Below are 16,785 nucleotides of genomic sequence, written 5' to 3' on the forward strand. Positions count from 1 at the left end.
ACACTATTGAATACGGCCATTTCCATGGCCGTAGATGTTGTCAAAGCATCTTTGTCTCTATATTCAATAACCCACAAGACCTCGGTGGTAGTAATCGTAACTTTACTTTATTGATTCAATAACCCACAGGAGCTCAGAGATAATAATAGTAAAATTACTTTATATATTCAATAACCTCCAAAAGCTCAGTGATAATGATGGTAACATTACTTTAATATAAGATTTTCCTTTATTAGTCCCACAGGGGGAAATTCTGATTCAAAAACCCACAGGAGCTCAGTGGTGATGATCGTAACATTACTTAATGATTCAATAACTCACAGAAGCTTAGTGATGATGATCATACCATTACTTTATTGTCGATATACTGGGCTACAATTATAAAAAAAAAAAGAAAAGAATCCAAACAAACAAAATTAAAGGTATCTGTGATCCATAAGGTGCAGACCGCAAACCACTGCAGCTCGGTATTACAGTATGATTGAGGAGTTTCTTTTCCAATGTCCCTTACACGCTCGCTGCAGGTTATGATGGCCCAAAATTCACCGCACTGACATCATCAGTCCATCACCCAATGACACGTTCAGCTCCACTCTGCTGGTGTTGGCCCACTCTGAGGGCTCTGAGCTGGATTTATGTGCTCATTTCATGCTGCCACTGTTAAACAAAGGGGATTTAATCCACCGTTCACATTGATCACAAGTTTTTCCCCGAGCTTAAAGGAAAAATCCACCCAAAAAAACTTGCAGTGTTTGAAATGGTGCTGGAAGTCTTCATTATTGGGTCGGTCAGATACCTGGTTGAAATATCCATCACAGAACTTTTGAACATCTAACATTTCTTCTTAGAATAAACTCATCAAGATGATTCAACATTAAACTTGATTAAGAACAAAAATCAGGGCAAACATGCACATTAATACTCTTTGGCAAGCAACATTTCTATTCCAAAAAGGCAGAGATTTAGTCAAAGATGCCCATAGGTAGAATGGTTTATTCACTTCATCTGTGTTCAGTTTAATGAGCTGTACCTGGGCCCAGTTTCTGCCTATTAAAATGGAGAAATCTTAGCAGAGCCATTCAATTATTTCATGGTCCCTTTTGGGACATCAAAGTTTAGTAAATTATGTCTAAAAGAATTAAAGATGGTAAAACTGTTTGACTTTCTCCACTTGATTGAGCCTGCAGCTGTTGAAGCTGCTGTTAAGGCTTCGAGTGATCAGATTAAAACTGACAGGATGAACTGTCGAAGTTCTTGTTTTTATCATTCTACCTCAGAAAACAGAAGTTGCTGCTCTCCCTGCTGTTTGTTGTGTTTAAAATGAGCCATTTCTTTTTGACTAATGCTGCACAATCTCAAATAAAAGCAAGTGTCAAAAATATCTACATCTATTCACAAGAACACGGAAACGTCTCATTTCAAGACCAGAGAAGCTAACTAGGGCAGCTTTACTGTAAATATCTGCCAATGGGGTGAGAACAATTTGCTCTACTGTCTTCAAATGTTTTAAAATCTTGTTTCAAGCCTGATTTGGCTCCAAAGCACAAGAACAATATTGGGTGGATTTTTCCTTCAAGCTTGAATAAAGGGCTGTGGAAGGACTGACGAACACAGCTCCGACTGTGATGCGAAACTGTGTTTTTAGGATTATATGGTCATGATACCAAAGTAGTCAGTCAGTTATTCAAGGGTCATTTAAGTCATTTATGGGCATGTTAGGCCGGCCACACAAAGACGATTCTCAGTTAAACCACAGACAGGACAGCCCTGCCCAGAGCAGTCCGTCCATCAGAGTCAGTCTTACAAACGTGAAACCTCCAGAATGCTTAGGCTACGATCATGAAGCTAGTCTTCCTTTGTTTGACAGGGAACATTAAAATAGTCATTTTTGACTAAAAACTTGAGTTATTTGGCCAAATTATTGATCTTAAATTTGTCCTCTGATCATTGGTGGTGGGTCATAAAGTCATCTAGAGCGTAGCTAGTCCTGAATTCGTCCAGGTTTTCTCTAGTCTGCTGATGAACTTTCCTCCCACAGCCCCTCCTCTAGTCTGTATTTGAAACTCGATTCGTCAAACACCGGCAGCAGAGACTGAACCACCAGTTAGTCCTCTTTAACATTTCATATATACACTTTTTTAATTCTGTTTCCTCCATCGTTCACTCCCTTTCACACTCTGACATGAGGTAAAGTATGGCGCCCAAGTGCAATGCTCATTGTGCTACATGTACAAAAAAGAAAGGAACAAAATGAAAAAGTCAATCCGCCTGTACGAGAAAACCGCTCTGAGAAACACTCCTCTCTCCTGCACCCCCCTCCTTAAAAAACAAAAACAAAACCAGAGACCGTCGTGGTGTTTAAAGCCGGGTTCAATTATTTCTGATGCTTACTTTCAGTCACAGAGCGAGCGTGGCGCTGTACGAGTGATTCACATTCTGTGTTAGTAGCCCCGCCCCCCGTTAACGTGGAGACTTGCTGTGGTTAGTGTGTAGTAGCTGGGTGGGAATTTGTGTGTTATGGACTGTGACTCTGTCATCAGATTGCACTCTTTTTGACAGAGATTGATCATTATTAACATTTTTACTGAGTTCCTATTGTTTTTATATAATTTTATAGCTAGCTATAGCTAGTTATGATTGGAAGATAAATATAAAAATGGTCTGAGACCTTAGTGGTGGTAAGCTGTTAGCAGGCTACAAAAATGATCGTCAGATTAAGCAAAGAGAGAATTTTAATACAAGCTATCCTTGAAAACTATGAATTCACAGATACAGATTATTAGTCGCTTACAAGGGCAATGACTGTTATTTGCTAGGCACTGATCAAGGAAAATAAAGAATTTAGCCCTAGCTCTATCAGGAACACTGGAGGACATGCCAGACCCTCACTGTCTCAGTGGCACCCAGGATTGAGCTCTGATTGGCTACTACTCATGTGACAGCTAGCCAATCAGATGGTGTTGTCTACAGGAAATGTGGTGAGGCTGTGAAGGGTGAAAGTAAAGCCAGAGGGGGAGACTAATTTTGCAGTGGAACCAAAGTACATGACTTTTGGATTCATTGACCTTATTGATTATCTGTAAAATACATTTCCAGTACCGCTAAAATATCAGCCTCAATAATGGGCCAGCTTATTAGTTTGATTATGTAAATCCTGTTGGATTTATCTCTTTGTTTCATAAAGTCTGAGCTCCAACCGCACTTTAAATAAATCCTGCTTTGGTCACATATTGTCGTCATAGAGCTGATGGTTGGGAACCACTGGTTTGAAGTGAGAAGATTTTTTTTTTTTTTTCTAACGAGGCAGAAACAGAACAGCTCTAAATGTTCACATTATGTCCGGGTAACTGGGATCCCTAAAACAACAACTCCAACTGTCCCTGGAGATGCTCAAAGCATGAAAATCTGCAGTGGACACTTTATTTAAGGGATTTATTTTGCCAAAACTTTCAGCTAAGGACCATAGCTTTATTTATATTTTATTTACAGGTACTGGGAGCTTGAAGGCTTGTCTTCTTGTGTTGGGGGCTAGGGGGCGCTGTAAACACAGAATGGGGGAAACATAGAAAAGGGCCTTTAGAGCCACCAGTGAACTTTAGCAGCATGTATTTGGTCTGTTAGAAGAAGCTGGAGAGAAGACTCCAGTTTGATAACCTTTTCAATAAGGTTTCAAATTCCTAAAATAAGCTTCTTCTGTTTTTTGGGGGTTTTTTTTTTGTTTTCTTTTACCTCCATGTTGAAAAGAGTGCAATCTGATGACGTCTACAAGCACAGACCCATCTGATCAGTGAGTCTGGTTTCTTTGAACCAGAACACTAAAACCAGATTCTTCACTGATGAAACTCAAAGCTAATGAGAAAAAAAAACCAACAGTTCTGTGCAGAGGAGTAGACTTCCTGCCCCCCTCCCCCTCCCCAAAAAAGTGTCAACCTCAAGTACGGGAGGGGGGAAAAACGCCAACGCAGCTCCCTTCTACAGCCTGATGGCCGACCAAAAGGACAACCAAACCAAACAGATTTCCAAAAATTAAAATTAAAAAAGGTCAAATAAAGAGGTATTATAGTTACAGTGCAAAAAAGATGAGAAATTCAAGCTTAATACAAAAACATAGCACCAAACAAAAAGAAAAAATAATAAAGACAAGAAAAATGCATGCAATTAACTGAGGTATTCAGGTGAAAAAAGGGCTTATTGATGAGAAACAAAGACATTTAGCAATAAAAGGCTGGTATCCTTCTCCTTAGGAATCGACTTCTTCAACCTGTCACATGGGTCATAGCTTTGGTAGGATGTCAGGAACACTCGATTCTGCACGTGGGATTGGTAGAAAAGTCTGCAGCATTTATCCAAAGTGTGATATGTCTCTCTTTTTTATATCAAAACTGGATGATTGGCTGAAAGACGTTTTCATCGGCTCTTTGAATCCAAACTGACTGGTGGAGATAATGCCATAAACATTTGATGTGGATAGAGAGGATATCCGTAGATTCTAACATTTACAGAAGCTGTCCAGTCGTCATGGTTACACAGAAGCTACAACAACATGCAAGCAACCTCCATGTGGTTAAAAAAAGGAGTTTAAATTACAGTAACTGGGAATGTTGAGACAGGATATGAGGGCGAGCCTCATGGATTCTTCTTAGAGATTTATTTAGAGACTTTGCTACGTAGATGATTTTGGTGTCAAAGTAACAGACCCTAATGGAAGAAGTGCAAAAATGATTCAGAATACCTTTTCAAGGCAGAGGTGCCACCAGGTTCTCTTTTGTTGCTCCAGTGGTATCCGTTCGCCACGTCTGCCGTTAAAACTGACTGGCACTAGTGCACAGGCTGAGGAGTTTAGCGTTTTTGTTTCTTTTCTTCCCACATACTCTGGTTTACACCGTTGATTGAACTATGTACAGTCTATTAATGATAAGCAGAAGCATCGCCTCACTGACACCGAGGTTAAAACAAATCACAAACAGTGAGGGGTAGACGCCGCCACCTGACCTTTTTTTTTAACACTTAGCTAAACGTTAATAAAGCACTCGTGATAACACAAGCAGAGAGGGAAAGGAAAGATTGTGTTTGCGCAAAAAAAAGGGATTAAAAAGAAAAAAGGTAGGAGATGGGATGTGAAATCTGTTGAGAGATCAGTCTGCTTCTCTGGCGTCTGCATCTCCATGGCGAGCGTCACGCTGGGTTTTGGGAAGCCGACGTTGCTTTTTCTCCGTTAGCGTCTCTAGCTTAGGTGCTAATGCTGAGCTCAGTTGTTTTGGACCTGAGGTTGATTGGCTTTGAGGCTGCGCAGAGCTCGACGTGCCGCTGCCGACTTGGCAATCCGGTAGCTGCGGCCAACTCCTTTGAACTTGCCCTTACCGACGACCTCCACTGTTACCCGGACTTTCCCGTCGTACGTCCTCTCTGCAGGGCTGCACACAGAACAGAGGATCCCAGTGAGAACCAGGTTTTAACCGAACCCTAACCACTGGACTGTTAACCCTTTCATCCTTAGGTCCTTTTTCAGTGTTCAAGCTTGAAACTGACATACCCAAATACAACTGAGTTTCTCTGCAACTACAAAGTCGACATGAACACGCTTGGCATCAGTGCTAAGAGAACTCTTCACAGGTTTCAGCAGACGTGTAAAATCCTTGTAGGAGTTACTGGGACTGAGTAAATAAAGATGGAAATTAGCATAACTGATTTTTTTTTCTACCGATAAATTGTTACAGAGTAACTCTCTCCTGTGTCACTGGCATGAAATATTGTTGAAGTATTGCTATGACTTAGATCAGGGGTGTCAAAACTCAAACACAACAGGGGCCGGATTTTGAATTTGGGTCTAACAGGGCCAATATTTAACCATTGAGTGTCAACCTAAATGATTTTGAGATTCTAAGGTCAACATCAGAAGTTAAAAACTCAAAATCTGAGATAAAAAGTCAAACGCATAAATTTTAAATGTAAAACATGACATTTAAAGTCAAAACAATGTTTTTAAAAAGCAAAATATGAGATAGAATACTGAAACTATGATTTTTAACAGACAAAATATGAAAAAGTCAAAATCATGAGTTTTAAAGGTCAAAATATGAAATAAAATTAAAAATCATGAGTTTTAAAGGTCAAAATATGAAATAAAATTAAAAAATCATGAGTTTTAAAGGTCAAAATATGAAATAAAAGTGGAAGTTAAGAGTTGAAATGGTCAGCAAAATGGAGATAAAATTCAAAATCATGATATTTAACAATCTAGATATGAGATAAACATCGAAATCTAGAGTTTAAAATGTCAAAATATGAAATAAAATTAAAAATCATGAGTTTGAAAAGTAAAAAATGAGATAAAAGTCAAAATTATGACTTTCAAAGGTCAAAATAGGGTTTTAAATTAAAATTATCAATCTAAGAGGTAAAAATATGAGATAAAAATTAAAAGTTATGAAATGTAAAAGTTAAAATATGAAACAAATGGTGAAAACCATAACTTTTAGTCATTATTGTGAGATGCAATATTGAAAATATAGAGAAAACAAATTTCTCCTATGTTCCTGAATTTGTATTAAATTATTTTTACTTTTTCTAATTTTTATGACTCAGCAAGGATTTTATAAATCATCAAGGTTAAGTTTACATTTTTATGCTGGAGGAAATCTGCAGACCTCATACCAGTGGGCCAGTTTTATTAAAGATATCGTATGATCTGGTGGGCCGGGTATAACTGTACTAGGGGCCGGATTTGGCCCCCGGGCCTTGAGTTTGACACCCCTGACTCAGATAATTATGCTCTGGGGCTAACGGCTTGTCTAAAGCTGTTTATATTCCACGTTTAAAATAAATATCACTGTTAAAATAAGCCTCATAAACACGAATCATAATTTTAAATTGTACCAGTAAATGGCTCTGTAAAACAGATCAGAATGCACCAGAGAGATGTTCTGTTTTTAAAATGTTCTGCCAATAACCTTGACCCCCTCACCTGATGGTGGAACGATGAGTGAAAAATATTTAAATATTTAAAGGATTGACCAGAAGAACAATAAATAAATGATAATAGACTTGACTTGTAAACTCAGTATTTGTGCAAAGAACTTGTTTTTTTGGACAGTAGCTTAGAAATTAACCTTAAAAATCAGAATAAAATGAACCCTGATATTATTTGAGATTTTGATTTAGCCCTAAAATAATCCTGATATGATATTTGTTCCAAACTCCATATTTACATTTTGTTTAAGATATAAAATGCAGCATCTTTGCTTTCCTAGCATTAAAACTACAGGACTATTAGCTATGAAAGTGATGTTGTACCTGAACTTGGCAGTTTCTGGTTCCATCTCCAGCAGCTCCCTCACAGGAGAGCGTGGCACATTGGCAGAAAATTTCTCTACAAAAAGAAAAGACAATTTAGAAATTAAAGTCACAGAGGACATCATGAACATCTGTAGGTGTTTAATTCAAATGTCTCTATTCCTGAGTATTACAGATCACAGTCACTGAATCAAATACAAAAGCAGGTAACCCTTTCCTCACCTATGAGAGGCCTCATCATTGGATAATAAACCTGCCACACAGTCTCCAGGGACATCCTGCTGTCCATGTAGATCGCTCCAGCTAAAGACTCAAAGATGTCCCCCATGGCCTTCGGGACCTCAATGTCTTCCTCTTTCTCCTCGTCTTCTTCAGAGCGGCGCAGCTGGAAGTTACAAAAAATATATATATTTTTAGAGCTCCAGTGGTTGAAGGATTATTGGAGTTAATCTGAGAAAGCAGCTTCAGCAGCTGCTACTGACAATGCATTCATCTTTACAGCTGGGTTTGATGCATTTGGACTGAGTACTAGGGCTGGGCAATTAATCGAAACTTTGATTAAATCGCCAGATAGTCTGCAGCAATTTTTGAACCGCAGAAGGTGCAATATTTTTTAACCCTGAATTTGCGTCCAAATACTGGTTTGAAACTTTTTTGCGGCATCAGAGATGTTATGTGTTACATAAAGGGCTAAACAATTTGCAAAATTGATTTTTTTTTTCCAATATTGCGATTTAATATGCGATCATTATTAGATTACTCAACTTGTGCATTTTTCAACAAATTCAAGCAATAAATCAATATTCTGACCTACATTCAGCCAGGAACACTCATACATTTAACCATTTCACTGCAAAATGGATCTACTAGAGTTTTACTCTGCAGAGAAGGATCTGCTCTAAAGATGCTGCCTGGGTTAGTCAGCAGCCGCTTTGACTTTTAGAGAGTTCATAGCTAGAAACCCTCATATAGATGGACACATAGATGACCATGTGTACTGAAATAATTTCAGAATCAATTAATCCACAGTAGCATGAACCTGAAAATGAGGGTGAAACAAGCTTTAAGCTATAAAGGAGGCAGCTGGGGTGGAGGAAGTTAAACTTTTAAAGCTGCTGCAAAAAATGAATGTATTATCCTTGTTGAATGTTATATGTATGTCTATGTATATTGTCCCTTGAATTGTGTACAACGGAGCTGCTGTTTTAATGCAAAACAAATTTCAGATCTTGCATCTCACAATAAAGTATTATTATTATTATTACTTAGATTATTTTCCCCAGTCCTTCAGCCCTACTGAGTACTAACCCTAAAATCAGTCAAACTTCAGAATAAAGGCATCGTTTGAAAACATGAGTATTCTATCATTGAAACAAGACTAGGTTAAACCAAACGGCAACCTTCAGTCCTAAAAAATGAAGCCAATGCGGAAGTGCAAAAAATTGCTATACCGCGAGTGTCCACTTGAGGCTGGCTGCAGGAACACCAGAAGTTCCGTCTGCACACATGTTAAACAGCCAGTTTTGACACTAGAAATAAACTGGTTTACAGCCTGGTTCAAAACACCAAACGTGTCTCATTAGCTAGTTTCTTATTGTGCTCCCTCTGTACGGGGGGTGAATTTTTTTATAGCTATCTGGGATGCCTGTAGAAAAGCCTGACTGAAGTGTGTGTTCTAGCAGAATGATGTTTTGCTGAGGTGTGCTGTCCCTAATGTCTGTGGGCTGAGAATTTAGGAATCCCAGAAGTTCAAAACATAAAGCCCTGTCAACAGGAAACAGCTAACCTGACACGCCAGATCAACTCATATCCATTGCAAGAATAAATTCGACATACATCTGAGAAAGCTAAAAATAAATTAGGGATGCATGATATTGGATTCTTGCTGATATCCACATACTGTCCCCCCTAAGGTGAGTCTCCAGTTGCCCAGGGCTGAGTGGTCAAACTCCCCACCAGCCACTGCCAGGCCAAGCACTTGATACCAAAGTAGACAGCCCCCTCACCAGGTAAGGGCAACAACGAGCCCTTCGCCTGCAGCCACCAGTGCGGGGTTGTTCATAAACAATGATGGGGGCTATCGTTTAGATGTGTTGGAGATGTAGGACATAAACCCATTAATATGCCTGCTCTGGATAAGGTTTTAATGTGTTGTTGATGTTTATTACCATAATGAAAATGCAGATGTTAGAGACACACCTAGATGCCTTTGATTTTTAAAGTTTTTCCCCACAGGGCAGATGGCTCGTGTCATGACTGTGTAAATTTTGTCTTTATGTGAAACTTAAGCAGAGAGTCTGACTTTGATTGCATGTTTTAAATATATTGTTATTTTTTTTAGAACTTCTTTTAAATGTTTGCCTTTACATTGATCAGACGGCTAAAAAGAGACAGGAAACTTGGGGAGAGAGACAGAACCATGATTGGGATTTGATCCTGTGTACAATGCGTCAAGGACTACCTCTGTTTTCTGACGCCCATTCTACCACCTGGGCTTAACTGACGCCCAACATGTTTTAAATTTAATAAGGCAGGTTTGAGTGTCAGAAAACTTATGAAGCAGCTTTTAAGACCTGGTTAAAAACTGTTGACAGAGTGAGATGATTCACTGACAGACTGACAGGAGCATGTTACGGTTTAAAACATGCATTAGCAGCTTCATGGTGTTATTGTTCCTCTGATTTGATGCATAGTGAGCAGTGGAGTGGTACCAGATCATTGCAGCACATTGCTTTATTTCTTTCAGCTGTCTTTCTTTTCAGGATGCTTGTGTATGTGCCTGTTGAGCCTTAGGCTCATAAGTACCTCTCCTGCAGAATGAGAGGAGATCTGGTGCCAAGATAGCCATTTCCAGGCAAATTAAATCCAACTGCATTTTCTGCTCAGTGCTGAAATCTTTGGAATATGAAACAGATTCATAGAAGCTGACAGCCGTGTTATTCAGGCAGATCTCTCTGAATGCTGGGGGAGAAAAAACATCTACAACAGCACAGATAAGGTTTCTTCCTGCCAGCTTTTGTTGTTCACTTCTGATGCAGAAATAGGACTTACCTCAGAGTCCATGCCCTGCATCTCGTTCTTCTCTAGCTGAAACTGCACAAAGTCGTCGATGACATGGAACAGCTCAGGCGAGATTGCCTTGAAGTACTTGTGGTAGTCGTACTTGACGGCCAGAGAGGCAAAGATGGTGTTGTTGACGAGAGCAGAGCGCAGGTCCGTCAGCACGCCAGGGGAGTGCTGCCGTGGGTCTTCATAAAGGTGCTTTGTTATGAGGTAGTCTAGAATTGCATCTCCGAGGAACTCCAGCCGCTGGTAACAATCTGACGAGAGAGGGCGACAAACACCAGGGCAGGGTTAAAATCAGAAGAGATCTGGTGAACAGGGGCGTAGCAGATATGTTGGTGGGTATGGTTGAAAGCATGTGCCGATATTATCTTCATCCCTAGTTTGCATTTAGAATATTTGAAAAATACATTTTTTCCTTTTATAATTCTGAGGTTATTATTTTCAGAACCTTTTCAACAAACTGTTTTAATTCATATTAAAAATTAAACCTCTTTATCACCTTACTCTCTCTGTTTGTCCCTCACTCTCACACATCTCTGTTTTAAAAAAATGTTCTTCAGATTGTACTGCTGGGATTTTGAATCTCAGCTTAAATATGACCAGCAGCCTCCTGTGCCATTAAAACAAATGTTTTATGGACTGAAACTAACGTAACTTAAAAAGAAACATACAAAACATTTGTACATTATGTACTAGTATACAGTTCACCCTACAGTACTATTATACAGTTTACCCTACAGTGATGTTCTAGTATATTCCATTTCCCAGTGATGAAGCCGTGTCCAGTCTGACCTGTGATGGTGTTGTAATGGTATGAGGCATGGGTGAAGGCCTGCAGCAGGTAAGCCTTGTTCTGAAAGGTATAGTTGATCTTCTTTTCAAAGTTCTCAAAGCCAGAGATGAGGTGGTTGAGGGTCCGCTCTGCATCCGGATGGTCCAGCATGCAGCGTGGAGGGATCTTCAGCCAGCCATAGCACTGGTCGACAGCTGTGTGCCGGCTCTGCCCCTCTGCACTCGTCAAGGTCCCTCTCTCCAACGGCAACACCTGAAGTCAGATGAACAACTTTTAAGAACTCTAGATACAGGGTGTGTAATTCATCAGTTTCATCACCACACCATGAGGTAAAATATAATAGGTTACAGTAAGATCAGATAAGATGAGGTAAGCTAAGGTAAGGTAGGGTTTGGTTCGTACATTTGCTGCATTTGTTTTGTCGTTGATAAGTTCAGGGCTTATTGTACAGAACAAAGCATCCTAAAACAATGTCTTCATGAACCAAAGACCAAGACTGTGGTAAAGCTCAAAACCAGGACACCTGAGCCTGATGCTCAGTGATCTGTAAACCAGTCTAACCAGTTAAACCAGTCTATAGTAGACCATAATTTGTAAACCAGTAGTAGTAAAGCTGCCTAACCAACTAGTCCAGTGGTTCTCAAATGGTGTGCCTTGAAACAAGTCTAGGTGTGCCTTGAAAATTAGTCTGACTTTACATAAGTACTACAACTATGCAAAAACTAAAGAGACTATAGCCAGTGTCTTTACTGCATGCAAGCGATACATGTTCTTTTGCATCATATAGCATTGCATGCTCACTGTCTGTTATCCGTGAAATATGCAAATGTAAATTTGCATATAAAAATATGACATCTCATGCTTTTACTTAGAAAATCGGAGGTATGGTGCCTCTAACAGCTGTGAGCCATATAGTTTTGTCTCCATGTTAGCATAAGTCAGACCATAAAAATTCATAAATGGGTATGGAGAATATCCATGCAACACAATCCTCTATGTAAAACAAGCTAAAAAGTTTCAGGAGTGAGAAAAGTAGAAGAAAATGAAGAATATCCTCTGGTGGGACACTCCTGGTGTCTTGTCATCCTTTGTGCAACCTCTCCCCTTGCTACTTGTCCATCTTAATAGGAGCAACAGAGAGAAAATAGGAACAGGGTGAGTGGGGATAAACCTGGGGAGCTGCAGTGCATCACTTGCAGAATGTCAGGATGCTACAAAAGGAAACTCTGTAATCAAACTGATGTAGCTGGTCAGCTTGCTTTTTGGTGTGCCTTGGGCAAAAAAGTTTAAAAAACCATGGAACTAGTCTGTGGCTGACCTTGAGACCCAGGGAGCAGAGGAACATCTGAGCCGCTCTCTCTCCACAGCTGGTCAGGTAGCAGCCCAGCAGCGCCTCCACACAGTCGGCGATGCTCTTGTCAGCGATGCACTGCTCCGTGTGAAGGTCGTACGAGATAGACTGCTTCCCCAGCTCGGCTCCACAGTTCTCCTCCGACGGATTCCAGAAGCCAACCACAAAGTCGTCCTCTTCTCCAGCCTTACTGGGGTCCAGGTAGCACATGGCGTCCCAGGAGCTATAGTCAAACTCGTCAGCAGGGGGTCCACTGGGCGCCGGCTCAGAGGGGAAGTGGGCCGTGGTGGGATGGAGGGGCTTCTTGGGCGTCTTCCACTCGTATGAAGGTGCAGAGGCAGGGCTGAGAGGGGGAGGGAAGCCGCTCAGAGAGATCTTCTTCCCAAAGGCTCCAGATCCCAGGAGCATGTTGTCAATAAACTTGATGTGCTCCTTGTAGTACTCCAGGTCATCCTCCATGTTCACTTCATCCTTGGGCTCGTCCTTCAGCATCAACTCAGCCTCATCGGCCACCTCCTCGACCTCCTCCTCATCCTCTTCATCGTATTCGTTTCCAGAGCGCCCGTTGGCTAGAAGCTCCTCTTTGGCCTGAAGATGATGAATGCATAGAAAAATAAAAGAAGAGAAACTCAAATTAAACAGATTTATGACCCTTTACAGGATAAATTGTCTGCAATAAGATGATGAATGAGTTCAGAAATCTGTTCCCCATTGGTGGCTCAAAAGGAAGAGTTCAACCACAGCTGATTACAACTTTTCTTGGAGTCATGGTTTGGTTTGGCTACTTCCCTCAAACACTACAGGGACATTGTAGTTGTGGTTTGGAGAAATGGCTCATCTAATGAAAAATGAAGCTGTAAAACAAAAGCTGTGAAAACAAGCATCCAGACATAAAAAAAATCAATCATAACCGACTGAAAACATCTTTCTGTGGTCTGCTTTGAGCTGAAAACATGATCACAAATCTAAACCACAACAGCAACAATCAGCTCATTTAGGAGCTTGTTGAGGCCTGATGGGTCAGTTTGAGTGCTGAAATTACTCCATGAATCGTTGTCCTTCCAGATTTTTCTCAAGAGCTGCTAGGATTTTTTTTCAGGAACAAATAGGTGTATGTTGAGGTATGAATGAAGTATATTTTTTTGCAGAAGAAGAAAGAAGAGACAACCATGGGAGTCACTCGGGTCAACATTTGTTCCTGCTCTTTGTGGACAATGGAGTCCATCCTGCTACTGTGGATGTTTTTATTATTTTTGAGACGCAGCTCGGGGGAATAAATGGGCCCCTGCTGCACGGATGTGATGGTCTACGAAGAGACAGCAGAAGTTTAGAGTGACTCTACTCATTGACTACCCTATTACTAAGATAATAACTCCCCCTTACCATGCATGGGTACACATTAATCATGCCCCCCAGCACCCCTGTTTACTACACTTGACAGATATGGATCAGACCAGAGATGTCAAACTTAATCACAGCAGAGGCCGAATTCTAAATTTGGGTCCAACCTGAGGGCCAAACAAGGTCAACATTTAACCTTAAACTGTCCACCTCATTTTCACCAGCAATGAATTATGGGAGGAAAAAACCTTAGCACTGATGATAAATGATTTTGCGATTTAAAACAGTAAAAGTGGTAAGTTTAAAGGCTCAAAATCTGAGAAAAAAATTCACACTTTTTAGCTCAAAAGGCACTTAAAGTCAAAATCATGTTTTTAAAAGGCAAATATATAAGAAAGAAAGTTTAAATCATGGTTTTAAATGGTCAAAGCATGAGATTAAAATTTAAAATCATGAGTTTTAAAGGTCAAAATATGGGATAAACTTCAAAATCATCCGGTAAAAATGTCAAAAAATTTTTTTTTGAGTTTTACAGGTCAAAATATTACTTAAAATTTAAAATTGAGGATACAAAAGTCCAATTTATAAGATAAAAGTGAAAGTAAGGAGCTAAAAAGGTCAAAACTTGAGAAAAATAAATCTAAATCGTGACTTTAGGGGTCAAAATATTACTTAAAAATTCAAAATTGAGAATCTAAAAAGGTAAAAAATAAAATAAGTTAAAAATGTAAATTAAAAAGGTCAAAAAATGAAATAGAAGTCAAAACCATGACTTTGCGTGATAACTGTGAGATGCAAAATCAAGAATATAAAATGAAAACAGAAATTTATTTTCCCACATTCCTGACTTTATAACTAGTTTTTCTATTTTTTTACATTTTTATTTATTTTCATGACAGAACAATGATATATTAAATCATCAGGGTTGGGTTTACATTTTTAAATGGGAGGAAATCTGCAGACCTCAAACCAGTGGACCAGTTATAATACAAATATGATATGACCTGGCGGGCCAGGTATAACTGTACCATGGGCCAGATTTGGCACCCAGGCCTTGAGTTTGACACCCCTGGATTAGACCATTGGTTCCCAATGGGGAAAAATGACTCCCCAGGACCCCTCCGCTTTTCTGAGGTACACGCAGGAGGGCTCCAAGGAAAAATGGTCAGAAAACACCGGATTAGACAACTGTTTCTGCACAAATATGGTGAATCTGTGTTGTACAGGAACCCACCAAACAACTATTTTGTGGAACATCGAGATAAGAACCCCACATATTCATTTTGAGACTGGGAGTCATGGAAAGGAGTCTGAAAGGCTCGTTTGAGGCAAGACCCTCGGCCACATAGAAAGCATGGAAGTAAGCTCACTCTACATCCTGGATGTTCTGCCCATTTTATAACAGGAAACAAACATGAGACCCACAGGCATGAGAATAAATGGAAATTTAAAAAACAGGTAATTCCATGGAAAGTATTCAAAAGAGATATGAAAACGAGTGCATTTAGAACCCAAATTTGCATTTATTCTAATATCTGATGCTCTTTTATGCACATAGAGTTCTGTCTTCAAACCGTCTGTGCTCTAGCCTTAATCTTGCCCAGTGTTTTAGTCTTTGCTCTTAACGTTCCTCTCATATGATCCTTTTTGTGGCTTGGGAACTTGGAGAACAAATATGTGGAGGTCAATCTGACCATACTGCTTATTATCCAGAGGTCCAGTCTTCATTTTCAATAAAATAGTAACTGTCCTAGGTGCCTACATCTCAACGCTTCCTCTGAATTGCATAATTATCTGGATTTTTTTCAGCAATGTGAACCTAAGTGTGGCGGTTCGTTTGCGCCTCCATCATGACCTGCGTGTAGCACGCTACGTCACTGTAGGCTAAAGAACGCCTGAGATGGCACACAGACACATTTACCCTGAGTAATAATAAGTAGAACAATAGCCAAAAACTGCTGACCGACATGGACAATATGAACAAGAGGAACGGTCGTCTGTTTTATGTCTGGTGTTCAGTTTAATGGGTGACATGTTCACTGATGATAACGACTTGAATGAGTCCATGGTTGTCTCAATAACAGCCTGTTGAAAACTTAAAAGGTCTGCTTCGAGGTTTTTCCCCAAAGTTTTATCTTCTAAACATATTTTAGACATAAAAGAAAACATTCAGGGTTTTAACAAAGCTGTAACTACGAGTACCAAAGACCCATTCAGCAGAAAAGTCACCAGTTAACACGGTCACTGGTTAAACCATAACACCTGTTCTCCTGCAGCATCATCAACAGTGAGAGCTTTAGATTTATCATCATTTTTTCCCTGACAAGCTTTGATAAATACTTTTCTTACTCATGTTTACACGTTTAAACACAAATAAATGCTCTCATCGTTTTAGGTTTTACTTCATGAATTTATGTTATTGTTATCAGCTGATAAAATGCTACAAGTAGGCAAAAAAACAAACAAATCTTCTTAAACACATTTTTAAAAATATCTTTTTAATGTCAAATAATTACTTGCAGCTCTTTAGAGCAGGGGTGTCAAACTCAATCACAGAGGGACCAGATTCTGAACTAAGGTCTAACCTGAGGTCCTACAGGGTCCACATTAAACCAAACTGTCAAGCTAATTTTCACCGGTAATAAAAAATAACCCTAACCCACCCTAAGCACCGGGGAAAAAATAAGCACAGATGATAAATTATTTTGAAAATTAAAAAGTCAAAATGATAAGTTAAAAGCCTCAAAATCATTTTAGTGCAAAAGGTCAAAACACAAAATTAGATGTAAAGATAACGCTTTAAAAGGCAAATATATAAAAAAGACAGTCACAATCATGATTTTAAGGCCAAAATATGACTTGTAATTTAAAATTGTGAACCTTAAAGTTCAAAACAGGGGATAAAAATTCAAAATTATAAATTGAAAAGGTCAAAAAAAGA

The 16,785-nt window shown here is 39.5% G+C and overlaps 1 protein-coding gene across 2 annotated transcripts in view; it reads right to left on the reverse strand.

The window, feature by feature from the left end:
* Positions 1–334: 334 nt before the first annotated feature.
* dicer1 (dicer 1, ribonuclease type III) overlaps positions 335–16,785 on the reverse strand; it is a 43,011-nt gene continuing 26,560 nt past the window's right edge. Inside the window, exons 25-30 of one of the 2 annotated variants that reach the window (XM_041813485.1) lie at positions 12,471–13,091; positions 11,152–11,404; positions 10,345–10,613; positions 7,516–7,678; positions 7,294–7,369; positions 335–5,414 (exon numbers count right to left, since the gene is read on the reverse strand). In XM_041813485.1, the coding sequence (XP_041669419.1) occupies positions 5,249–5,414; positions 7,294–7,369; positions 7,516–7,678; positions 10,345–10,613; positions 11,152–11,404; positions 12,471–13,091 (1,548 nt within the window). In that variant the 3' untranslated portion in view covers positions 335–5,248. Of the gene's footprint in view, positions 5,415–7,293; positions 7,370–7,515; positions 7,679–10,344; positions 10,614–11,151; positions 12,273–12,470; positions 13,092–16,785 lie in introns of those variants that run through there. The other variant, XM_041813486.1, reaches the window with a different exon arrangement.

The sequence above is a fragment of the Cheilinus undulatus genome, linkage group 18, assembly GCF_018320785.1.
Source record: "Cheilinus undulatus linkage group 18, ASM1832078v1, whole genome shotgun sequence".
Classification (NCBI taxonomy): Eukaryota; Metazoa; Chordata; class Actinopteri; order Labriformes; family Labridae; genus Cheilinus; species Cheilinus undulatus.